This window comes from Pocillopora verrucosa, chromosome 12 (genome assembly GCF_036669915.1).
Source record: "Pocillopora verrucosa isolate sample1 chromosome 12, ASM3666991v2, whole genome shotgun sequence".
In the NCBI taxonomy this organism is placed as follows: Eukaryota; Metazoa; Cnidaria; class Anthozoa; order Scleractinia; family Pocilloporidae; genus Pocillopora; species Pocillopora verrucosa.
Genome location: NC_089323.1, coordinates 5,275,832 through 5,301,790, shown reverse-complemented (window position 1 = coordinate 5,301,790; position 25,959 = coordinate 5,275,832). Strand labels below are relative to the sequence as shown.

At 36.8% G+C, this 25,959-nt stretch overlaps 4 protein-coding genes across 4 annotated transcripts; 2 read left to right on the top strand and 2 right to left on the bottom strand.

The window, feature by feature from the left end:
* Positions 1-588: 588 nt before the first annotated feature.
* On the bottom strand, positions 589-3,409 carry LOC131769557 (uncharacterized). Its single transcript, XM_059085276.2, has 2 exons — positions 2,712-3,409; positions 589-1,809 (listed from the first exon to the last, which is right to left on the bottom strand). Exons 1-2 carry the CDS (start codon positions 3,303-3,305, stop codon positions 1,429-1,431), a joined length of 975 nt encoding a protein of 324 aa, XP_058941259.2. The 5' UTR covers positions 3,306-3,409; the 3' UTR covers positions 589-1,428.
* A 79-nt stretch (positions 3,410-3,488) lies between these two features.
* LOC131769556 (RNA 3'-terminal phosphate cyclase) lies at positions 3,489-11,871 on the top strand. Its single transcript, XM_059085275.2, has 11 exons — positions 3,489-3,578; positions 3,654-3,771; positions 4,518-4,644; positions 5,269-5,392; positions 6,439-6,497; positions 6,634-6,775; positions 8,019-8,146; positions 8,509-8,567; positions 9,180-9,274; positions 9,687-9,791; positions 11,709-11,871. The coding sequence occupies exons 1-11, from the start codon at positions 3,516-3,518 to the stop codon at positions 11,793-11,795; spliced, it is 1,107 nt and encodes a 368-aa protein (XP_058941258.2). The 5' UTR covers positions 3,489-3,515; the 3' UTR covers positions 11,796-11,871.
* Positions 11,872-12,587: 716 nt separating this feature from the next.
* Positions 12,588-13,687, bottom strand: LOC131769554 (calmodulin-lysine N-methyltransferase-like). The gene has a single exon (XM_059085273.2). The coding sequence runs from the start codon at positions 13,659-13,661 to the stop codon at positions 12,723-12,725; it is 939 nt and encodes a 312-aa protein (XP_058941256.2). The 5' UTR covers positions 13,662-13,687; the 3' UTR covers positions 12,588-12,722.
* Positions 13,688-13,709: 22 nt separating this feature from the next.
* LOC131769553 (ankyrin repeat domain-containing protein 13C-like) lies at positions 13,710-25,955 on the top strand. The gene is made up of 19 exons (XM_059085272.2): positions 13,710-13,844; positions 15,210-15,251; positions 17,042-17,146; positions 17,327-17,412; positions 18,304-18,349; positions 18,499-18,565; positions 19,041-19,123; positions 19,546-19,607; positions 19,764-19,810; positions 20,617-20,701; positions 20,804-20,871; positions 21,271-21,310; positions 21,455-21,511; positions 21,833-21,912; positions 22,475-22,544; positions 22,679-22,707; positions 23,214-23,314; positions 23,732-23,835; positions 24,249-25,955. The coding sequence occupies exons 1-19, from the start codon at positions 13,733-13,735 to the stop codon at positions 24,276-24,278; spliced, it is 1,314 nt and encodes a 437-aa protein (XP_058941255.1). The 5' UTR covers positions 13,710-13,732; the 3' UTR covers positions 24,279-25,955.
* The last annotated feature ends 4 nt before the right edge of the window (positions 25,956-25,959 follow it).

The window sequence follows — 25,959 nt, the reverse complement described above, 5'->3', positions numbered from 1 at the left end:
GAATATACAAACTGATGTTAGGTTGTAAAAGGTTAACAGAGAGTAGAAGAGGACATGGTGGTCTAATGGTTAATGCAGATCAAGAGGTTTGGGTTGAGTCGAGGGTGGGGAAAGGCAAAACTAATAATCATAATAGTAATATTCACTCCACCACTCCCACCCCTTTCCTAATTTTTTCCTGTCACTCACCCATTTGGTACAAATAATTTCTTTCTCTCCCCAGCCTTCCGCTGTCATTAAAATCAAAGATGGTGGATATGATTTTCACTTAGAAAACACTGTGCATTCACTCCCCGAAATCATGCCTGTTCTGTGGGCTAAACCTGGTTGGATTATTGTGTTGTTTCTTGGGCAAAACACTTTATTCTCACAGTACCTCTCTCCATCCAGGAGTAAAGATGGGTACAGCTGCATTGCCAGGGAAACCTGTGATGAAGTGCTGGGGGGTAACCTTGCAATGGACTTGCATTTCCTCCACGGGGTTGTCATTATGCTACTATTTGCTTCATGCTGTGTAAACTGGGATGGGCTTCATTGCATGGGTCACTTAGCTCAACTACAGACTTGAGACTGACCAACACATTCTTTCAGCTTGTTACTTTTATTACAAGGGTGCATCCCTCTTTCACTCTTACCATTATTATTTACTCCTTTTCATTACTGTGCTTGCATCAAACTTTCCTTACAATAGACAATCATTATTTCAGGCTAGTTACAATATATGATCACTCTCACTACTTCTGCGTTAAGCTCAAATTAAATACATTAATACAATCCAACTGCTCATATTAAAACTAAGATATACCCAACAATATTTTTTAGGCAGACACCCTTAAAAATCCAGACCTTAAGTGAAACCTGCTCAATTTCCCTTGCCCAAATTACAAATTCTGAATCCAATTTGAATCTAGAATATTCAACTGTGTCTAATATTCTTTTCAATACACCATATCTGACACTACTTACAACTATCAATACTATTACACATATTATAGATTCACCAAACCTTACAGCAGTACAGGTAGGCATCTAGCATAACCTACCAAACATCAAAAACAAGTAAACACATTATGTATCTCAGATGTTTGTAGTATAAAATTCAAATATACACACATGCTTCTTTAGAACAGAAGTCGTAAAGTGCAATAATCAGCCATCTTGGCAATATGCTTTTCTATGTACATAGGTCTATATATTAATATACATCTCAGGATTTCAGATTTCCTTAATATGGCAAAAAAACAATGACTTTGAACAAATGCTTCAACAGGAATGCAAGAGATTTAATCCAATTGCCACAAGGCAAATCAAGTATACAGTGACCCAAGTTTTGGCACACTATGATTACTGGTACCAGATTATGAGGCAAACTTCCTGTGCCATAGTAATCCCACTGCAAAACTCAGTATTAGATGTCATCCATATTGATCATCGTGAACCAATATACAACATGGATCTTCTACGTCTCGGCATTGGTTCCTCTGCCACAAAGAAAAAATCTTCATCATCCATGTTGAACAAGTTTACATCCAGCAAAGCTGGTTCATAAAACTCAGGCAGTGTATTCCAAATGTACTGTGAGAACAGCTCCATTCCATCACAGGCCAGATGGCCGTATTCATTCATTACATTCCATAACTCTGTCATGCCAGTGAGAGCATGCTCTTGTGTTTCATTCAACAGCTGTGAAAACACTTCAGCCTCAGTTTTAAGACATTGGGTAGTTGACATCAGAAAATCTCCAGCTTCAGAAAGTTGAGAAACCAAACAGTTGTTGGTGATTAATTCATTCACTCTGTCTTGTGCCAGCTGCAAGACAAAAACATTATAATTTGGTTCTATGACAATACAAAGTAAAGGTTTGGTATATAAATTTGTTTCTTAATGTTTTCTCTGGGTCTGATAATCTTATTTTTTAACCCTTTCACTCTCAAGATCTTCTTATTTAGCAATTCTCCTTAGTGTCTGCCATACAGTTCTTATGATGTTAGTCTGGAGAATTTGGTATTAGATAGACTAGTGATTCTCTCATTGATCTTTTCTTTATTCTCATCACTTTTCTGCTTACATTGTATTAATATTGTAAGGAGAAGTTCTGTCTTGGTCACTCAGAAAACATGAGAATTTAAGTGTAAGGAGCTAAATCTGAGTGGTTTAACACTTTGGTCAGCATGATGCACGAATGTACACAACCTTGCTTTTTTTTTTTTTAATTTCAGTCTACTCTTTTCTTTCATGGTGGCTTTCCTTTGGGTAATTCTGAGGTTTGCAATTGGAAAATGAGATTTTGTGGCTTTCATTTTGTTTCAGGGGACCAACAGGGTGTTTCTTAAGGGTTGATTTTAGCCCTGCTTTAAACCCCTTTCACCCATGGATGATTTCCTTTTCTTTGCATGTTAGTTTATAATTCCTTTTCTTTTTTTTTCTTTTTAATCACCTCTGATTTGCATAAATGCCATGTGCACTGAAAGATTTCTGTAAAACCCCAAACTATTCCAAAACAAAGCCATAGTCCCAAAGGTAATCTATAGTTTTTGCCATTGTTTTCATTACCCAAGAACTGTATGCATAATGAAGTATGGGGCTTGTGCGGAAAGCTTAACGCCTTCAATCGTGCCCTCTTCATCTCAAAAGAGGCCACAAAGAGAAGGTCTTAGGGTTGCCTTTTAAAAAAAATTGCATCCATGTAAAACAGATTTAAACTGTTGTACCTCTACCACAGTATGAAGAATTTTATCCGGTGTATAATCGGAAAGCATATCTGTTGCATCCTTCCATCTTTCCTCTGCAGCATGCCACAATGCACGAGAAATGCTGTCTCCGTTTTCACAGACACCAATTGAAGTGCATCCAGTACTTGTGTCAGAGAAACAGTTGCTTAGCGGTAAACTCAAGGCTGACTTGCAAATCCTTAAAATCTCACATTCATTTGAGCTAGTTGAGTTATTTTCGCCAAATATTTGCTGTAATTGCGTTCTTCCGAAGGACAAAATTTTTTCAGCGGTGACTTCAAAGCAACAGGGTTTTGAGTTAAGACTTTCTGTGGTTATTCTGCCTTGAAGATGTAATCCGCCACCCTTCAGCAGCGACTGATTTGCTAGGCTAAGTAACTTAGAGGTTAAAGATGATGTTCCTCCAAAAGCTAGTCTAGAAATGGGCACACTGCGAGCGACATTGTATATCTTCATCAACTGACCCACCAAATGTGAAACGAGTGCTGATTCGCTACACATCGAACAATTCGCAAACAGCAAGCTTAGATTCGACTCTGTCGATAGAATTACCGTTTCGCTGGTACAAGACATCTTTGAAGAAGCCTTTTTTCTTTTCAGCTTTTGCGGAAGAAGGAAGATGTTATGTAAAAATTGTCTCGTGACAGCACATTCTGAGGAAGATGAAACTGCTTGTTTACAAATTTATTTTAAGTTAGGCAAGGTTACAATGCTTTCTTGTTTCCCAGTTCCCTGTCGGTTGAATAAGCGCCTGACCCTTTTTGCACATTCAGAATCGTGAAAATGGCTTCTGACGAAGGTAACCCAAACGGCACTCTGATCATCGATGGAAGTGTTATGGAAGGGGTATTGTAAAGCATTTCATCCACGAGATGTTACAAAATACGAATAGTTGAATAAGTTTTCGCTTTTTCCACACAGGGAGGTCAAATCCTTCGGAATGCAGTCAGCTTCGCATGCCTGTTGAATTCTGCAGTTTGTGTTCAGAATATCAGAGCTGGAAGGTCTGCACCAGGATTAAGAGCTCAACATATGACCGGTACTTTTCGCACTACATTTCGAGCAAATTAAAGAGGCGATTCTCGCAGGTGCAACTTTGCAATTTAGAAATTGTAGGAGAGAGGCCTAAAAAGTTCAGGCTTCGACTAGACACTACTAACATACAACCGAGCCACGGAGCCACATGTTGGGTCCTGAATTTTCCAGGCTTCGTTTGCCACCCAGAAAGTTGGCAGTTTGAGATGGCGAGTGTTTCACTGCACGTGAGCTAGCTTCACTCGCAAGAAGCTCCAAACTTCGCATATTTCAAAGTCAGAGACGTTCTTGAAATAACTTTTTCTTTAAATCGACTTCTTTTCTATATAAAAACATTTAAAAAGGACAAAGATTCAACAAAGATTCTCGTATGGAATAAGCCAACAAAATATTGATTAAAATTGGTAATTATTCTTTAACCCTTTAACTCCCAAGATCTGATTGAATTGTTAATTCTCCCCTCTAGCTTCTACACATGTCCTTGTAAATTAGTTACAAGAATTTGGTTGGTATAGATCAAGATAACTTCTACCTGATAAGTTTGAGTATCCTCATTACCTGTTTGCTGGATAATATATGGATATTATAGGGAGAAGATACATGTTAATCACTTCTGGCAGTCCAGGGCTAAACCTCCTTTAAGAGGTTTTGGGTCACAGTTAGTGTCATGACTATTTACCAACAGTCAGCACTTGCAAATTTCTGCTCAAGGATTTGGGGCTAATGCTGTCATTAATTCATGATTTTAAGGACTGCAACTGGTGCGAGATGTTACTTCTGGTAAACTTGAAGGTGACAAAATTGGTTCCACTTCAGTCTCTCTTCATCCAGGCAGTATTGGTTCTGGGATATTTTTAGCAGATACTCATACAGCTGGGTGAGATATGTTAGAATAATTGCATGACAAGTCTTCTGCAATATGGAGTTTTGTAAGAAGGATGAGAAAGATGGTAAGTTTTAAGCTTAATGAAGAAATACAGAAAGATGCTTTTCATCTTGTCATGTTTCTTTACCAAGCTTATAACTTACTACCTTTCTAATTCTATTTACAAAACATGACGCTATCAACATTACTGATCCTAGCAGTAAGCAGGATGTGTATCATATATGACCTTTGTAATGGGCCTTGCCCACCATAGAGTCTCTGTGGCTCAGTGGTAGAGCATCAGAGCAAGGAATCTGAAGGTCTGATAAATTTTGTTAAATTCTGTCAACTTTTCAAGTTCTTGTGTATTTTTGCCCTAATCAGAATTAGAATTTAGTTAGAATGAGAGCACCATATTTTCTTCCTAGGGTGACCTTTATTGATCCTTAAATTTGTTGTTTTATTTTCCCTTTGCAATCATTGTTTGGTTCTGTCACCACAGGCATTAGTGAGAGAGAAATGTAGCTGATGCACTGTGTGACAACACCAAAGAAAAGCTGAAAAAGAGACTTGTAAGAGTTGGGTGTGATTTCAGTTTATTTGTTGTGTCAGTAAGTTATTTTTCTCATCCTACAGGAGTGTTTCTCTGCTTATGCAGTTGGCTCTTCCTTGCCTTCTATATGCTCCTGAGACATGTAAGTTAATACTTAAAGGAGGAACAAATGCAGAAATGGCCCCACCTATTGATTACATGACAGATGTAAGTGCTGAGGCAACTGTATTTTTTTTAAAACTTTTACCAGCAAGTGACTTGAACCGAACATTATCATTTTTATGCATTTCAGTAACTAGGTAATCATTGTAATTGTGGATTGTGAAATGAATTAGGTAATCCCACAGAATGTAGTCTTCGTTGCCATAAATTACATCATGGATCTTACAGGAAGCATGTGCAATTTTTGGATCTTTTTTTTAGAACCTTCTGACCCCTAAGAGAGACTAGTGTCTAAATTCTCCTCGTGATATCATCCTTGAATCACACACGAAGGTCATGAGAATAAAGGAAATGATCACCATTACTCAAGAAGCTCTGGATTGTTACACAAATTCTCCCTGTCAATGCCTTAGGAAATGTATATGGAATAGTATGAAGAATATATACACTGATTTTAGGATGTAAAGGATTAAGATAACCCTCCCATGTTCCTGTGTTTTGTTTAGTAGACTTATTTCCTTGGCTTTACTTTTAAATAGTGTTATTATCGTCAAAGATGTATCCTAACAGTGCAGCAGTTGGTTTAAGGTCCAAGTGTTTTTTTGATTATAGAAAATGCACTTTACTGACTTCAGCTTGAGGAATCAATGTACAGTTGAACCATTATTAAGCAGTCACCCATGGGGAATGGCTGTGTGGTGGCATTTTAGTACAGGTTGACCACTTAACACAGGTCCCACAGATTAGGGGTATTGTGAAAAACAATAAACAATGCCACTTTATGTCATAACTGACCACTTAATGTACAGAATCTTGCTTGTAAAATATTACAGTATCTTACTTTGATTTTGGGAGAGAAACATGGATTGAAAATTACTTGAAAAATTATTCTTAGTTTTATGAGAGTGCTCCCCCTTTCAGTGACCATTCAATACAGGTGGAGAAAAATATTATTAATGATATGGTACCATTTAATGCAGGTTCAACTGTATTTCTTATTTTATCCACACGCATAGCATTGAATTAAATTATGTATCCTAAAGGATTTTGATTGATATACTTTTTAAAAAAAAACTGTTGTCCTTCTGCAGATTTTGAGACCAGCTATAAAAAGACTGGGTGTAGACTTTGATTGTGAGATTGTAAAAAGGTTAGTTGTCTACTTTATAACTTGAGTTAAGGAAATTTTTACAAAGGGCCTCCTCTCTTATGCCATCTAATAAATCAGAAAAACATTTGACCCAAACTAATGTGTTTGTTGTTGTTGTTTTTTTTTTCTGTACAAGAGGTTATTATCCTAAAGGAGGAGGAGAAATTCATGTTACAGTAAACCCCGTCAAACAGTTGAAGCCATTACAGTTACTACAAAGAGGAACATTATCCAAGATTACAGGTCGTGCTTATGTTGCAGGTGTTTTACCTTTCAAGGTTGGTGAATTATTTTTAATAGCAGAAAACCCTGACTCAGGTCAGAATTTGTGAGGTTGTTTTGTTGAAAGGAGGAAGTTAGGGGGTTCTGACATAATGAAGCTGTAGACAGCAAGGATACAATAATTTTCATTAAACATAGCCTTAAGTTTCAGTTCTTCAAATGGTTATTTTGATAGCTGTTAGCCATCTCTTTAAAGAGTAGAGATGTTGTCCTAAAATCCTCTGACTTGTGCACTTGAACTTGAATATAAAAGAACCCTTATGCTATGACTTTTGGTTCATTGAAGTGCGAGGGAAGTTTGGCAACCACGTTTTGACATAAAGTTATAAATCATGTTCTCACAGGTGACTGGCTCTGTTTCAGTGGAAACATGTCATTTGACTTCTTTTGGTGGGCTTTCACATTTGATGGGCAGTGACTCATGGCTATTGAGATTCTTTTACCATTGCAAACAAGGAAGGTTGCCTGTGAGAACACCATTACTTTACATTTACAGTCAAAACCCCATCACCAAACTTTTCAGCATATTATTCAAGTGATAATTGTTCCTGACCAATGACTATTTTGAATATGAAAGCGATCTTTGCAGTAATGAGCACCACTTGACCATTATGTCAGCTCAGTTAAAGTAAAATAAGGCCTGAAAAAATTTAGGCCTGTACAGGATTTGAACTCATGACCTCTGCAATGTTAGTGCAGTGCTCTACTAAATGAGCTAATATTATGACCAGCTCCCAGTTGGCTCACATAATATTATATGAATTTCCTTCAGGCCTTATTTTCGCTACTGCTCCTTCAAGTAGTCTTCATGAGTGGGAGGATTGCTTTCATATTCCCTTCTTTGTCTGCAGTTTACATATATGATTTTCATATATTCACAGTTATTAACTATTTTACATGTCAGACTTTTTGGTGTCCAAATTGCTCCAGCTGGTGATTGAAACAGAAGTGCACATTTCGTCACTTTTTGTCACCCAAATAACAAAGCTTATTTTGAACCTTAAATCCTAATGTCAAAGTTTTGGTATTTTCTGTCAATGAAAGAACAGGGCCTTAGTTGGCTTATCAATATGGTTGATTTAATTTTTGAATTGATATCAGTATCTGGGCAACTGCCCACCTACCCCTCCCCTAGTCCAACAACAGTCAACCGATAACAAGTTAGGGTTAATGTTGGGTTAGGGGAGGGGTAGGTGGGCAGTCACCTAGATACTGATATTGGTCCAAATGTTTTGATAGATGGCCCAGACTATGGCTGAAGTGGCCCATAGAATGTTGAAGGAGAAATACCCTGATGTGCAGGATATTAAGATAGAACCAGATAAAGAACCTGGAGACAAGGCACATGGAAGTGGATCTGGATTAATGTAATTCCTTTTAATAATTACTTACTTAAATTATTAGTGTTGGCACAAACTGTGAACAGATAATACTCCATTCAAAATTATTTATTTTTACCGAAGTCTTGCAGTTGTCTCATTACTTTGGACCCTTGAGTTTCTAGGAGGAATTGTAACTGTACTTAGTCCAGACAATTATTTTTAAAGATGTTCAAATCTCATTGTCTTCACTGTACACTTTGTACTCACAGACATGGTATACGTTTTAAGTGGATGACATACCATAAAAGAAAAGATTATCAAGCCCCAAATCACCCGATGAGTTGATTTTCCTCATACTTAAATTGCAAATGTAACTATTTTAGAATTTATTGATATTAAATTTTTAGGCTTATGGCTGAATCCTCCACTGGATGTAGAATTGCTGGATCAGCAATTGGAAGGAAAGGTAATTGCCCATTCTGTATGTCATATGTATAAGTGGTTAAAATATTCTTAGTTTTGATTATTAAGAAAACAAGCCCCAAACTTAGATTGGCAGTTATCACAGTAACATTAACTCTTTAACTCCCAGATCAAATTTTTAATTCTCCTTACTGTCAACCATAAAATTCTTAATAATGTTAATTGATTTCAGTGAATTTAGTATTCGATCAACTTATAATCCTTAAATTGATATTTTTCTTTATTCTTGTCACTTATCTGGTTGATCTTGTATAGATATTGTAAGGAGAAATTCTGTCTTGGTCACTCATGGGAGTTGAAGGGTTTGCAAAACCTAATAGACAGAAGATAACACATATTCACCGGCATATAACACACTAAGAAAACTGACTAATCAATATTGTAAGTTAAATAATATTATATAAACCCCTGTGTAGAAGATGTGTGACAGGTGTGAGGTCAGAGGTCACAGGGATTCACCTTTCCCCTTTCCCATGCTTCCCTTCATTTGGTTCAGGTTACTCCCTGCTATTTCCATAGCAACTGATGGTTTGTCTAAGAACCTGTAATTTAAGATCAAGGGAAGTGATATCTTGTTTCTTTTTCTATGGTCAAGGTGTTTCTCCACAGGAGGTTGCAAGAAACGCAGTTGAGGAGCTGTCAAATAATCTTCAATATGACAGTTGTGTTGATGAACATCTTCAGGATCAGGTTGATTGTGTAGATTTATAAACATACACATTTTACTTTGTAATTCTAACAATCCAATTTAAGTAACTCTCCCTGCTGATTGCCTCACATTTCTTATAAATAAGATAGGAGAATTTGGTGTTTTATCAGGATAACATCCTCCTACTGATGATCTTCTCTATTCTCATAACCTGTTCCCAAGGTGACATATTGGAATCACAAGGAGAAGTTACATGTTAAAATCATCTTTTAGAGTTTACATGTTAGGGAAGTTCTACTGTCGCTTGCATGTAAGTGTGAACATGTGACACTGAAACATGATCAAATTTAGGTGTCAAACGGGGTAAGATTGGTCACCAAGCATTTGACATTTTGCAGATTGTAATGCACTGTTTATGACTGATGATTATGTTCTGTGATCCTCCATTTCCAGCTGATCATATTTATGGCTTTAGCTGCTGGTCGTTCATCTATGAAATGTGGACCACTCACTATGCACACACAGACAGCTATTCATGTTGCTGAGAAAATCATGAAGGTATGCTACTATGGTAGCTTTTAAACTTGAGTGTTTTTTTTATGTCTCAGCATTAAAAAGTGGTAACCATTTGTGACCCTCCATGGGAAAACGGACAGTAATGCTTTTCCGTTAAACAGTCCAGAAAAATGGTTTTAAACGGATACTAAACGGCTAGCTTAAGCGTTTCTGGAGTGAGCAGTGTTTGTGTAGAGGGACAGTGTTGTTAAACATATCAAGGCAGGCCTTAAGACTTGCAAGCAAGATCTGATTATAAATTATCATCTCTAGTTGCTGTATACCTGTAGTTAAGGTGTGCAAGTGTATGTGTGGAGGAACAGTGTTGTTTAACATATTAGGGCAAGCTTTGAGACTTGCAAGCAAGATTGGATTGTTAATTCTCCCTTCTAGTTGCTATATACCTATAGTTACTTGATGTAACATAGCAATGAAAATGTGGTGAGAGTGATACAATTTTCAATCAGGTGTTAACCTTTCACTCCCAAGATTTCATTTAGTAATTCTCCTTACTGTCTGCTATACAATTCTTAGGATGTTACTTCTGAGAAAATGGTATTGAATCATCTAATTATCCCCCAACTGATATTTTCTTTATTCTCACTACTTGTCTGTTTGATATTGGATTGATTTGGTGAGGAGAAATTCTTTCTTGGTCACTCGTGGGAGTTTAAGGGTTAAAAGTAGTCTGGGATTGCATTGGTTTTGGTTCACAGCTATCTGCTATTACTCAAGAAACTTTTATTCCTCTCTATATAAACCAATCACTAAAAATAAAACCAATTTGGACTTGGTCACAAGTATTTTCCTGCAAGTCAGGTAGTTTGCCTATTTATACTTTAAGTTCTCATTTGCTCCTTACCCTTTACACTCTAACGTCAGTATGCACATTCTCCATACTGTACTCCAGACATTTCCTACAGTGCTGACAAGAAGAATTTGTTGACCAATCAAGGACTCCTTTAGTTGGGGATCATTTCTTTATTCTTGTGACCATATTGTGTGATTCAGGGGTGATATTGTAAGAAGCACTGAGATTCTAGTCACTCCAAGGTGTCAAAGGGCTAGAGTTCTTCAAGAGAGACTATGGGTAAACAATATCTATTCACAGTTGAACTTGTATTAAGGGGCATTATATCAAGCAGTCACCCTAAGCAGTCACTTGTCAAAGTCCAAATTTTTTTTCCCTTAATTATGGTAATTTTCACAACTAGTAAGGGATTGTGTTCACCTTTCATTGAGGCTCCATGGCCTGTTTGTAGTATCCTTCACTAGTATTTATAACATTGCTAGTAAATTTGTCTATCAAATTCAATTGCATAAGCGTGCTTCATATTCCCATTGTGCATGCTCATGACATCAGCAAACAAATCCCTTGAGAAAAAAAATTTTCCATTGGATTGAAAATGTAATAAAACAATTGATTCATACCTGAGCTGTGCGTTCATCGAGATATGAAGCACTAGGGAAGTTTGGAGAGCACTCAAGAAGCTAGAGTTGCTCTTGGCTATGCCTCAAGCGACTCATATGCATCTTTCATGCTCTCCAAACTTCCCATGTGTTTCATATCTCGATGAACGCATGCTGACGTATGAACCAATTGTTAATGAACGGTCATGTGAAGCTGAGCCACTCATTCAAATAAAACTAAGAATAATCTTTCAAATAAAATTAAATCCATGTTTCTCTCCCAAAATCAATGTTAGAAGACTAGTGTTTTTGAGCAAATTTTTGTACATTAAAGTAGTCAATTATGGCATAAAATGGCAGTTTTTGTTGTTTTTTAGCATTACCCTTATTCTGTAAAACCTGTATCAAGTGGTCACCCCACCACTCCCTGTGGATGACTGCTTAATACAGTTTGGACTGTACTATTTTGTTTCTTGATCAAAATTTTCAAAGGTTTTGTTTTTCTTTCAGGCAAAGTTCAAGGTGCAGCAGATGCCTGATGAGAAAGAATGCATTATTGAATGTGAAGGAATAGGTTTAAAAAACCCACATTTATAACAATTAGAACTTCCTCAGCTTGTAAATATTAATGAAGAATCACTAATGAATAAATTATTGAGAAATAAATAATGTATCTGTACCTGGTGGTATGAGATGTGATTGTCTACCTGAAATAAATACTTAACCCTTTCACTTCCAAGATCTAATTAGTAATTCTCCTTACTATCTGCCATACAATTTTTATGATGTTGGTTCAGAGAATTTGGTATTGGATCAACTAATAATCCCATGGTTGATATTCTTCTCTATTCTCGTCACCTACCTGCTTGATATTGTATTGACATTGTAAGGAGAAATTCTGTCTCGGTCACTTATGAGAGTAACTCCCACGAGTGACCAAAACAGAATTTATCCTTAAAATATATATACAATATTAAATAAACAAGAGATGGGACTAAAGAAAAATTTCAATTTGAGCATTTTTAAGAGATCCAATTCAATTCTCCAAACTAAAATCACAAAATTTGTATGGCAGACAGTAACGAGAATTACTAATGAGATCTTGGGAGTTGAGGGGTTACTTAATGATTGAAGATTTGACTGAGTCATTCATACCTGTGTGTAATACAATTACCCCTACCATTTTAATTCTGACCAATTTTCTCAAAATGCCTAGGTGATGAGCAAAACACAGTATGGCAGCTTCTTTCTTATACTATATGCTTTTTACCTGTGCCTCTAACTTGCTTAAATAATGAAGAGCTAGATTATGAGCAATGAGAATGCAAGAGAAAGTTTGAGTTTTGCTTACAAACCACAACATTAAATTGAGGTCCATGTACACAAATGCAAAATAACATTTGTAGATTCTTTATTCCATCTTACTGCACCAGTGTTAATCAAAATTTCTTGGAAAAGCACAGTTACAGGTTCAAATTCTGGCCAGACATTACTCAGTCCACTAAAAAAAAAAATAACAAAAATTCATCTGGAGCTTCTATGGTGATGCAATTGCATTTTCTTGGTTTTTTTAGTAAGAAGCAATAACACAGGGTAATGGATGTCTTCATCATAAAGTGGGTCCTCATTTTTTGCTGCTTGGTGCTGTGACCACACAACTGGGTCATAGTTTTCAATCCTCTCCACACAAAACTGAGACAAGGCCTTGCTGCAAAATGTTTCAAGTGTATCCTTTCTTTTTGGTGCCATAATGACTGCACAACCATTGTCTTTGAGAAGAACTGCCATTGTATGAAGCAAGCCATAGTGAGACTGAGTGAAAAACAAGCAATCTGCACTGATTATAAAATCAAATTGTGATTCCAAATGAGATAAATCTGAGTTAATATCCCATAACAATTTCTCGGACAGGACAACAGTTGAACCAAACGATGATTTATTTTGCTGTAGGATTGCTTCCATATTTTTCACGCAGTTGTCATTACCGTCTGTAAGAAAAACTTTGAGAGGATTTCCCATGACAGCTAAAACGATGCCAGCTAGCGCCGTCATACCTGCTCCGAGTTCACAAACTATTTTCCCACAAAACTGACCTCTGTGTTTAAGCACATACGAAGCTAGCACTTCCTCTGACGGCCACAAGCAAACGTTGCCGGTGTTATCGAAACCAATTAAATCTTCAAGGACAACTTTCCTACATCGCTGTTTTATGAACAATGGTGTATTGTCTAGGCTGTTACAGGTTGCAACAATTTCCCAATGTCGATATTCCACCCACTCATAATCGGTTCCATTTTCGTTCAGCTCTGTCTCGATCAGCACGATCTTTTTAGAAAATAAGTTGAATCCCGAAAATCTACGCACAGACACCTTCTGATCATTTTTTTCCAAACTCTCCTTCTTAATGATAGAGGCCAAAATCTTCCATCTTTGCTGAGCTCTCAGGCGTATGGAGACCGCCATGATTCTCGCACGTGTGAATCATGGGATACAGTTGACGTCATTGGAAGGTAACGCAGAACTTTACTTCACTGATGGATTCGTTATGCGACAGATTTCCTCTTCACAGAGCGGTTTTTGAGGGGAATCTTCGGAAGGTTTCGAGTTGCTTACGCACCTATGATGTAGGAGAAAGAGATGTACATGGTAATACTTTTGTTCATTGTCATTTCATGTAAACAGCGCCCAACAGTTTGTTTTCACAACCGCCCATTGCCGGCCGGCGGTTTCAAATTGTCGCGAATCGAAATATGTAAGATTAATTTTCCCAATTTTACAGCAACACTACTTATGCAGTGTCTGATCGAGGAGAATACTCTTTCCTTGAGCCTTTGAGTAATTTTTACCTTTCTTAAGCAGCCATGTCATGGAAAGAAAAAAAAATCTTGCCTAGAATTTATGTGGTCACCGGAGTACCAGATGACAATTTTGAGAACATGTTTACATGTAGCATCAAATTTAAAAGTTACCCCGCGTCTTTTAAACTTTTTTCGTATTTGTAGCGATGCGAGGATTTTTTTAAGACCTAATTTCCCTTTCAATGGTTTATTTGTTTCGATGTGGTCAAATCTTACGCGAATGTGAAAAAAAAAAGATACTATTGTTTGCCAATATCTGCCAGACGTACAAAGGTTATTGTTATCTCTGACTCTCTTGTGATCTTAACAATTCTTTGCCTCATGAAGTCGAAAATTGTAATCAATAATGAATTGCGATTTTTTAGCATTCCTGGCCTTTTTGTAGAAATTATACATATCTCATATTTGGAAGACTTCTGAACACAAACGTTATCTCTCAAATATTTGACCCACAAAAAATTAATTAACACACGCACAGGGTTTTAATTTGTGTCAAATATATTGCTAGTTTGTTGAAATCCACGTTATTGATATAGTTGTTAAATATTGTCTCCTGAAAAGATATAAAAAGGAGTTAAGTCTCTTTGCATTGGTGGTAGAGTGTATCGAGGTAATAAAGTATTGTCAACTGAGTTGACAATGTAAATTGGCCACCATTTAGAGTATCAAAGCTGATGTTTCGAGCATTGTTTCTTTATCAGAGCAAGCCCATGCTCAAGGGCTAACACTTGACATGTCAGCTTTGAAACTCTCAACAGTGGCCAATTTAGGTTATCAACTGAGTTAATAAAGCAAATTACCCTGATTCTAATAGAGACTGATTTGTTATTTTCTTTGTGTAAGAAATGAGATTATTTAAAGAGAACACAGGGAAGCAAATTAAACTAGTTTAAAATCATTTTGACCTTATCTCTCGTTCATAGAGAGTACAAGCATTTTCACATCATTGCTCAATCCTCAACACCCTATCATAAGTATGCATATTCTCCGTGCTGTTCGGTATATGTTTCCTACAGTGCTGATAAGGAGAATTTGTTTAGAAATCAAGAGCTTCTTTACTTGGTGAAGGGTGATATTGTAAGAAGTAATTAGTTGGCACTGTGTTCTGTACATTTTATTATTAAGGTAGATTGATTTTTTTTTCATTGTTTAGGAAATACACCCCTTCATTTGGCAGTTCTCTTGGGTCACAGAGGTAAGAGATACTCTTTTGTAGATTTATCTGGTACATGGATCTAATAGAAATGGCAATTTTTTTGGACCAATTGTTCAGAACTCTTGGTCAGTAGTGTTAGAGGGTAGTTGCTATTGAAGAAGGGAGAGAGGGGGGTTCCAATCTATTTAGCAGGATGGTGATTACTATGGTGACAAAACCACAACCCACCACAAGAAACCTGTTAACACACTACATCTATACTGTGGTCTTATTTAATAGGCATTATGTTAATTTAAGTTGGCATAAAGATAAATTGGATAACATGCTGGCAAAATTAAAAGGCTTATAGGCAGGGTTTGAGCCAGGCCGCGCCATTGCGCCAATCCCACACTCCAATTGAAATTGTCCCTTAAAAAAACCGTCAAGGGGACAATTTGTCCCCTTCAAAATTTAGGGAAAAAACTTGAAAGGAAGCACACACGAAGAGGTTTATCTCAGTACAGAAATTGCAAGCTGAAACAGAACGTGGAAAATATATTTCATCGCACGTTTAAAGTTCATTCCAAAGTCACGTTTCAGTCACGCTCTACTGAACACATACGTCTCATGCTCAACCAAGCGTGGTGAACGCACGTGGCAAATTTTTATTGTGCTTTTCACAAACATGCAAACTCAAAAGTTCAAAAGCCGCCTTCACAATTACATTTTTCGCTGCCCTCGATCACAAGCAACGAACCTTGAAACACAGAAACACACGAAACGGATTGAAATCCACCAATCACAAATCGCAAACCATGAGCTTTTGAACCCATGAAAGTAAAGTGTTGTTTCCTAAGAGTTCCGTTAAGATGATTGATGGCAGCAAAAAACGCAATCGTCAGTTAGCTTTTGAACATCAAAATTCACGTGTTTGTGAAAAGTGCAGTAATATGTCACATCGAAAACGTGTTCGAACATTAGAAAGCTTTTTCGCTCCGAATCGAAGCCAGAGTGAATCAGAGAAAAATGATACAGAAGAAGAACAGTGTATTGATCAGGAAGAAACAGATGAGGATCGAAGGAAACTGAAAAAATCACCAACTTTCCTGAAAACTTGGTTGTGAGATCACACATGGTTGCGCTATGAAAAGGAGGCGATGTTCTGCTATTTTTGTCGGAAATCTAAGACAAACCCCTTTGCAACGGCAGAAGGGTGTATAAATTTTAGAACCTCAACTCTGCAGCAACTCTTTTCTACAGCCCTTGATGTTTGGGCGAGAACTAACAGAAGAATTAGTACATGTACGTCTACCAGTAATTAAGAAAGGAATTGAAGTTTACAAGGGATGCCGGGACGAGATTCTGCTGTGAATTGTTTTGAAGTATAAAGCGTAGTCATTGATCCTCTGTTTAAATATGACAAGAAAAAAAATTTGACCCCAATAACATAACTTTTCTTTTTTGTATCACTTTTCTTGTATTACAAGGATCAGGTAAAAAAATGTTTTTGTCGGCTTGCCTGTATGAATGTAAAAAAAAAAAAATGTTGAATAAAAATTGATTTGTCTGTCCCCCTAAAAATGAAAATGTCCCCCAAAATTTTTGCTAAGGAGACAAATTGTCCCCCAGTGATCAAATACTAGCTCAAACCCTGATGTGGTTTTGCAGAGTAGCATGTTACCAACTGATTTCTATCCACAAAGTTTCAGCAACACCATATCTATGTTTTGAATAGCAGGTTGACAAACTTGTTAAAATTAATATTATAATATTTTTCCTATGAAACATGACCTTGATTCAGCAGAGGTGCTTTATTGCCTTGTCCTGTAGCATGTAATTTTTTATTTTAGAATGTGTGTATTTACTGCTGGCCCACAAAGCCCCAGTGAAAGTGAAAAATAACTTTGGATGGACTCCTCTGGCTGAAGCCATCAGTTATGGGGATCGGCAAATAAGTAAGTTACTCTTGATGGTACAAATTGTTGTTTTGTTTGCCACCTTTGTGCAGGGCAGAAAGCTTTTGCATATCAGCTTGTCTGAGACTAGTAGATTTTCAGTTTTTGAAAGGTTTTCTCAGAACTGGGTTACAGCTGTATATTTGGTACTTAAACCATCCTGTATTTGTGAATTCATAGTCACATCATTACTGAAGAAACTCAAAGAACAATCAAGAGAAGCTCTAGAGGAAAGAAGACCTCAATTGACAACTGCATTACAAGAGGTAATTTATAATGGTAATAGAAGCAAGTGGAGTCCAATTTGGTCTGTAATCATACAAGTTATTACTAAGTCTTGTTACCAATTGATCATCACTGTAACAATTTCGGAAAAAAAATATACATTCAGGACAAACATCTACAGTAGAGACAATGTGTAAGGTAAAAAAATCCCTCCATTTTGGAAATTCCCCAAATTTTTTAAAGATAAGTGGTTGTTGTTATGGTTATTGTGATCAATTCTGTGATTGAGGAATTCAGTTGAATGGACTTAGTATGATTGGCTGCTAGAACTGACCAATTACAGGTGTCAGATTACAGCCAACTGTCTGATTACAACTATGTGGAATTAGTAGTGAAAAATAAAGCACCTAATGCACTGATCGTTTGTGAGGAAATGGTATTGGTTATGATTAGATTAATATTATGGTCACTGGTGTACATTAACTTCCACTTGCTTTGCTGATAATTTGCCAAGTGCAAGAGAGACCTAAGCAAATTACCAACCAAGGAGTGTTCTTCTTACAAGTGCTCTTAGTGTGAGATTCAGAAAACTGTGAAGACTTCGATTGGATTTGAATCCCTAAAATGAATACATGTACTTGTAATTACATTGTACCAATGAAAATAAAATTCAGTACATGCAAGAAATCCTCAAAACCAGAAACTATGTACTGTGTACTTTCAGTTGTTATTCACAGTTTAGTTACTAATGCCTGACATACATGTAGTTCTTTCCTGAAAAGTTTGGGAACTGCTTGCTCCCACTTTCTTATTTACAAACTTTTTTGTGTTCTCCAAACATCTTGTGTTGGTTAATTTGCTGGCAAATAGATAGAAAGTGGGGTCTGTTGCTTAAATGTATGGTAATTTTAGAATTTGCTCCTTTTTTCCAGCTTGGAGACTTCTATGTAGAGATTAATTGGGATTTTCAAAGCTGGGGTATGTACAGTCAGTCAGAATAATTCAGAAACTGAACAGATTTCATTAATTTGTACAAAAACATTTTGCTCTGTTTGCATTCTTTTCTGTTCATTTATGTGATACTTTTGGTACCATATTGATTTGTCTGTTTAAAATTTATTTTGCAGTACCACTATTGTCCAGAATATTGCCATCAGACACATGTAAAGTGTACAAGAAAGGATGCTCCATAAGGTATTAGACTGTATCTTTTTTTCCTTTATGTGGGGTGACTAAACCACTTATCTGCACACTTGACTTTTGTCAATTGTAATTTACACTTGATTATATAGTCCAGTGGAAGAAGTGTTGGCCTATGGTTTGTGTGCTGAACTCCATTTCTTGAAGGTGGGATAAGGCTATCCAACAGGACCTGGTTATTCAAAGCATGAATGATGCTATCCTAGGGATAATCACTGTCTGGCACACTAATGTGCTCAGAATGTACCGTGCCATCCACCAGATAGAGATTTACCCAGTGAATACTGTTATCCAGCCTTCCAACAACCCAAGCTAGATAAATTGCTATCCAGGGGATAAGTGTCAACCAAACATACTGCTCTATCCACTGGATAGAGATTTATCCAGAGGATACTTAAGAGTTTACTTCTTTGTTACTTGCTTAATTTTTTCCTGTCTGTTGTCATGAAATTTTTTTTCCTTTCAACAGAATGGATAGTACACTAGTGGATTTTAGTGACATGAAGTGGCAGAGGGGTGACTTGACATTTATTTTCAATGGAGATGCAAGAGGTAAATGTTGAGTGGCGTCACTTAAATCAATCTAACTTGACGACATGCAAATATCCTGATAGGTGTTTTTAATGTTTATTGGCTGAATTTTACACATTTTAATTATCTTGCTAAATTTTACTATCTAGTGATACATGTTTTAAAACTGCCAGCAAAATGTGGAAAACCTATTAACCAACATGTTTTTTTTTTAAGTTTGAACCCTAAAGCAATTAACATAAGACAAATTTATTGCATTACTTTATTGTTGTATCTATGATAAGATGGGTTTCGTCTTTAAGCAATCTATTAATCTAAAACAAGATGAACTTTTGTCAATCCACTAAACTTATTTATCATATGCACTCATTTACTTAAAGTTTTAAAAATGCTTCAATTAAAAAAGATTATTGGTAAAAATTCAAATCCATAATTTTTTGTAGGAAAACAATCCTTTGCTGTGTTAGACAATGAGAAGAAGGTTTTTCAAAGACTCAGGACAGAGGTGAGTTTTATTTTCTCATGATTTAATTAGCAAACATCCCATTTTAGAAGAAAAGTAGAAAAGGAGGGAATATTTTAGCTTTTTCCAGAATGACTAAATAAGTGCTTTGACAAGTGGCAATTTTATATTGAAACAACATCTGCCATCTTCTTTCAGGACACTGAAGCAGAGATAGAGGAAGAAGTTGATCTACTAATGAGCAGGTACACACTGTTAAACTTTTGACCTCTAGTGGTGATCAGTTAATAAATTCTTCCTTTTTTACATGTATTGTTTTGAAAACAGGTGATTAGAGTTAAAAAAAAAAAACATTATCAAACAGGACACATTATCTTTTTGCAACAACCAGACTGAGTTGTCCAAAACCCTATGACTGCTTATTGCTCTTGGCATTAATTTAACCCTTTAACTCCTAGATCCAATTTGTAATTCTCCTTATTGTCAACCAGACGATTCTTATAATGTTAGTTCAGAGAATTTAGTATTGGATCAATCAATTATCCCCATATTGATATTTTTCTTTATTCTCATCACTTATCTGGTTGATATTGTAAGGAGAAATTCTGTCTTGGTCATTCATGGGAGTTTAAGGTTTAATTTTAAGATAAAAGGTTTTTTTTTGAGTCTCAGAAAGGTCCCTGGGATATGTCTTACAAATCTTCTCTCTGTAAAGATGCACACAGGTTTTATATGGGTCCTGGAAGACCTGGAAAGTCTTGGAACTTTCTTTTTACATTTTCTTGGACTGGAAAGTCTTGGAAAAAGAATAGAGTTGTTGGAAAGTCTTGGAATTTTGTTTAACTCAAACAATAACGTTTTCAGAATTTACTTATAAGAAATGTTTGTAGATGGTAAAGAGAATTGATTTTGAAATCTTGGGAATTAAAGGGTTTGAGGTGAAAATTGAAGCCCTGGAAAATCAATCTGAGTCCTGGAAAAGTCCTGGAGGGTATGAACTTTGTGCAAATATTTGCTTTCCTGTGAAACAGTTGTCTTATTTACTTTGCAGTGACATTGTTTCAGCCACTATGTCAACTAAACCCATCACCTTTAGTCGCTCACAAGCAGGTTGGATTTGGCGTGCAGACAGATCAGTAAGTAACATCTCTTTGTTTGCTGTTATTTGCTACGTGTAGTTTCCATTTCATTGGTTGGCTGTAACAAGTTTCCTCTTTACATTTGTGTTTACTGTTTAGGAGATGGTTGGTCCCTACATGTCTGAAGTTTATTCCATAAATGGAATGTTGCTCATTTCTAGAAAGCGGTAAGGAAATGTTCAAAGTTTCTAATGTGTGATTTCAACCTAGTAAGATTGAAAATCAAAGAAGAAATTGGCCTTAAAATTGTGGCAGCCACAGGTTACTACAGTATGTCATTGGCTAACTTTTATACTGTAGCAGTTGTGAAGTGGTTTAGGTCTAGAGCCTGCCACCCAAGATTTCTGACTCAAGAGCCCTAAGGCACCTCATAATTCTTCTGAGCACATAACTCTGGGCTTTGAAAATAACTTGTTCTCAGGATAATGAAATATATATAGTCAGTTATAACAGTGGGAAATATTTATCATTTCATTTCTGAAAAGTTTAATGACTTCCTTTGCTGAAAACAATCATAATTATCAATGGATGTTCAATTTGTACCAACTTGTGCTTTGTTTTCCTAGGAGGGAGCACTTGTCAGAGGAAGATGTCGTGAAAAACAAGGTTAGTAACTCACAATCTTTTACTACACTTTTGACTTTTTTATAAATGGAAAGTCGAGAAAGTGTGGTGACATGTGTGTCTTCTGGTGCTTATCACGAGGGCTTTTTCACAGGTTAAGAACTGAGTCTTTCATTGAATTAACAGGCTCTGATTGACAATCTAAGCAAGGGAGGAGGAAATATTATGGACAGCCTTCCTGAGGTGAGAAAGCTTTTTATCTGGTGTAGACATGTGAAATTCTGTGCTCTTATTCCTTTACACCCTAACATCAGTGTGCATATTCTCCATACTGTTCTCTATACATTTCCTAAGGTGTGAACAAGGAAAATTTGTCTAATAATCAAGAGCTGCTTTAGTTGGTGGTCATTTTCTTTATTCTCGTGACTTAAATGCGTGATTTAGGGTTGATATTGCAGGGAGAAATTAGGTGCTAGTTACTCAAACGAGTAAAAGGGTTAACCGAGTACTTATTATAGTCTTTGCGCTGAGATGTTAATGTATCTGTTACCTGTTTTTTCTCAGACTACAAGGAGAAGTTCCCTTAATCCTCCACCTAAGACTGACATGTCGTGGGATGAGTACCTGCTGTATGACACAGAAAGGTCAGTAGACATTACAAGTCAGTTCTCTTTAATACAAATTCAAGAAGTATTTGTGATTGCTGATATCGTGCGAAATGACCAAGATCGGAGCAATTTTCAGATGGGGGTCAAACAGTAGTCCAGAATTGCTTTGGTTTTGTCTTTCCCCAGTGGTGCTAAAAATTTAGTGATTGCCCTTTGAAGTGAAGAATGTCTTGTCTCTGGAAGAGAGTTTCTCAGCTGGAGAGCCAAAGAAAGTTTGGGTCGGGTTTGTTACCGGACCCAAACCCCTCTCGTTTTTCTGCTCCACCGCTACTATCGCGTCGTTTATGATCGTGCTTCGTCTCGCAAATTTAACGACTGGAACTAGCCAACGTGTAGCCGTACCCTCCCCTGCAAGGTGAAACAGAAGCATTTCACCTGGGGGGGGGGGGGGGGGACGGTTACTCGTAGGCTAGACTGGAATAGGCCAGAGAGCTGAATGACTATTGTTTCACGTGATGTTAAAAAGGCTGAAACCCTATTATTGTTAACCAAAGGCATTTTTGTGTTTGACTGGTTGCATGTTTCTCTCCATTCACAGACTGCCTCCAATTGGTCGGCCCATGGTGCTCAAAGAAGACAAGAAAACTGTCAAAGCGCATGTAGCAATGGTGAGTGTCAGTAGAAGTTAGAACCATACTAGTTTATAACCACCAGTTTATAACCACTAGTGTTACCAGTTTCGTTGAGGTGTGCTAACATCATCAACCTTGTTTTTAATTTTTATTTAATTTTTTTTTTTTAGAGTGAAGATTTTCCCCTCTCTGTTGATCTGTAAGTTGGTTTGTTTTTCATCACTATTGTTATATCGGTATTGTTCATAGGCTCGATTTCCGCCGCGCTCTCGTTTCCGGTGTTCAATCCTTCAGGGTAAGGAGCGTGGGCTCTTATTCCCGAACAGCGGCTGCTAATCGAGCCAATGGTGTTCATTGCACCATTAACCCTTCAATTCCCAGAAGTGCTTAACATAAAACTTCTCCCTATAATATCCATACGTTATTCAGCAAACAAGTGATGAGAATACTCAAATTTATCAGTTAGAAGTTATTATTATGGTATGGCACCAAATTCTCCTAACTAATTTACAAGGAAATTTGTAACAGCCGGAAGGAAGAATTAACAATCGGATATTGGGTGTTGCAGGGTTAATATAAAGTTATTTTTTCACAGAATGGAAACAGTTCCGATTAAGGTTATGGAACCTTGCATCTTAGTGCATTTTGTGAACAAGTTCTTATTGTTTTGTTTTGTTTTCTTTTCTTTCCTCTCTCTCTCTATAGTATCCTGAAAGTTTTAGAGGTTGTTGCTCCATTTAAGCACTTCAACAAGTTAAAAGAGTTTGTCGCTATGAAACTACCCGCTGGATTTCCTGTCAGAATAGGTTTGTTTTGTTTTTGTTCATCATTTGAGGTTCCTCCCATCGTTTCAGCAGAAAAAAAGATTTCGCGTTGTCTTTAGTATTTGTCGTTGTCGTTTTTTGGTATGTCACGCGGCGAGCTACCTTTAAGAAGGGCGTTACCTGACATTCCAAAGAGCGGCTGTAAAGGAAACTACATCAGGTTTTGTGCAAATCTTGATTTTTCCATATTCATAATTTGCAAGCTGTGTCAATTTTTCCATCTTTAGCTATTCCTGTTTTTTTTTTGTCTATTTATTATTAACTTTGTTGATTTTCTTTCATAGTAAACTAAAACTGTGTAGTCTTTTCAACTGTAAGGTAGTTTTGCACAGCGCAGTGACGGCGTTTGATCTCGCGATGGCGCTATTTTAGTTGATATTGAATTTTTCTTTTTGGCAGAAATACCAGTTTTTCCGACGATAACAGCACGTGTGACGTTCCGAGACTTTAAATCCTGTAGTGAAATTCCCTCTTCAATGTTTTTTATACCTCGAGATTACAAGGTCAGTCACGCTTCTGTCACACGAAGGGTAACCTTTGACCCGTCACGCTCTCATGCGTGGAAAACAACGTGACAAAGTATACGCCAGTTTGTCATTTTTTCTTGCAAAGGGTTCCTGAAATTTAGAAAAATTTTCCTTGTATTGTCGAGAGGAAAGTAAGATTGCAATAATTCAACCTAACTTCCAGCACTCTACTTTATTTACTTTGACTTCTGGCCTCTGGTGCTGTTTGACTGCTTTCAACGGTTGAGGTTTGGCTAGAGAACATCTTCTGGTTTTGGTTTAAATACACGTGCTCGAAATGCGCTCTTTCTCTGTCTCAAAAAGTTACTTTTAAGGGCAACAAACCTCACCTATTCTTGAAGTAATTAACTCAGTTTAGATTAACCTCGACTTTTACCTTCCCATTGCAGGAGGATCCGAATCGCTTCCCAGATTTGTAAACAGAATGAAGATGTTCAAGACTAATGTTCTGCTTGAAAATTGTTAAAATTTACCTCGCGCACCAATGGTTGACCAGTGCGACTCTATTTTCTCTTACTTGTGCACAAGCAAGTAAAGCGTTTCGGTAATTCAATCATTTCTTTTTAATATTGAGATCTTTCAACGAATATCTCGTATGTTTGTTACAGAATGAAATTCTTATTCGTAAGAACAGTTATCAGTGGCAAAGTATTGAACAATGTCACACCAGTTCACCAAAAAATGAAATGGCCACAATTTTTGTTCCAAAATTTCTAAGGATATGCTTTCGTTGTCTAAATTCGTTGCCCATTGCAGGTAGACAATGTAAATCATATGCAAAACAAATTCAATAGACCTCTTTCAGTTTGGCGGCAGAAAGTTAAGACTGCAAAGTGAGTGCAATGATTTCGTGTAATTTACACGCATTTCACACTCACGTGCGTGTATGGTTACTGCACGCAGGTACGTGTAGTGACGCACGGTTTGCGTCAAGAGCCTTTAACGCGGCAGGACACGCGAGCGCTGCATGTACCAGCACGTTAAGAAATCCTTGAGACACGTTATTTCAGCAGAGAAATTATGATTTTTTATTTTGCAAAAAAAAATTATAGACTTCAATGTACCTTGGGCTCCATTTGAACCCTTTGTCTGAGACAAGGGATAATTTGAATTTTATTACTGACGTGAAATTTTCAGGACTCACTTGTAAGTACAACACTTGAGTCGCAAAGTAGTTCCTAACAAAAAACAAACAAACAAAAAACCACCGCAAACTGAGACCCGTAAATTTTTTTCATAGTCACTTTTCAATTCTTTTTCCTTGAATTAAGAATTATTGAAGCCAGTTAATACTGCGCATACTTGCTATTTAGCTTACATCTACACGTTTAACTAGGAGGTTAAAACGTTTGATAGTGCTGCCTGAAATGGAACTCGCAAAAATTAGCTCTCGGCCGAAATTTCAGTCATAGACAAGAAATCAACACCTCACTAAAAGGAATCCGTTCAACTGCCTTAAAGTTTCGCGCCGCAAAGGGTTTTCGAATAGAGGTGTAGGGTATAAGTGATAGTTATATTGTGGACATAGTGTACTTTTGTGCTGATATTTTTTTGCTGTCAGTTCTCGTCCAGTCTTAAAATTATATTGGCGAGAGCGCGGACAAATAACTTTAACTTGGTGGGAATGGTGAAAGCGTCTTTTTTTTGCCCTTCCTCTGTACCGAGAGCAGTTTTGCCCTCTACCTAGACCTTTCTCACGATTTAAACGGTAGCACTTGAAAGGATGAGGATTAAGATTTGTAAACAGTAGTGAGGGTACTTCGGCAACATATTTATGTAGTGTGTTATAGAAAGCTTATATATGTGTACATCTTATTTGATCCGTTGAATTTATTGCTATTTATGATGAACGTCCGTGGTGACACCGTTTCATTTTCGAAGTTACGGGTAATAAATGTAAAATTGTAGCAAACAAAAGGTTAGACATAAGTAAAGGAAAAGATAATTTATTTTTGTAAAAGACTTCTTAAGTAATACGGCTGTAGTAATATGGTGTACGCTAAGCAGAGTAAAGCATGTAGATTCTTAGCCAAGGTTTTACATCTGTGAATGAAGCAGTTTAGATATTGTTATGAAATAATGTATTTTTTCTTTCAGTTG

Coding starts and splice junctions, on each gene's coding strand:
- LOC131769557 (XM_059085276.2), bottom strand. CDS start 3,305: ATGTCTTGTACCAGCGAAACGGTAATTCTATCGACAGAGTCGAATCTA. Junction 1,810..2,711: donor TTCTTCATACTGTGGTAGAG/GTACAACAGTTT, acceptor TTTGTCTTGCAG/CTGGCACAAGACAGAGTGAA.
- LOC131769556 (XM_059085275.2), top strand. CDS start 3,516: ATGGCTTCTGACGAAGGTAACCCAAACGGCACTCTGATCATCGATGGA. Junction 6,776..8,018: donor CAGGTGTTTTACCTTTCAAG/GTTGGTGAATTA, acceptor ATGTTTTGATAG/ATGGCCCAGACTATGGCTGA. Junction 9,792..11,708: donor TTGCTGAGAAAATCATGAAG/GTATGCTACTAT, acceptor TTTTTCTTTCAG/GCAAAGTTCAAGGTGCAGCA.
- LOC131769554 (XM_059085273.2), bottom strand. CDS start 13,661: ATGGCGGTCTCCATACGCCTGAGAGCTCAGCAAAGATGGAAGATTTTG.
- LOC131769553 (XM_059085272.2), top strand. CDS start 13,733: ATGGATTCGTTATGCGACAGATTTCCTCTTCACAGAGCGGTTTTTGAG. Junction 21,512..21,832: donor TTATGGACAGCCTTCCTGAG/GTGAGAAAGCTT, acceptor GTTTTTTCTCAG/ACTACAAGGAGAAGTTCCCT. Junction 22,708..23,213: donor TTTCCCCTCTCTGTTGATCT/GTAAGTTGGTTT, acceptor CTCTCTCTATAG/TATCCTGAAAGTTTTAGAGG.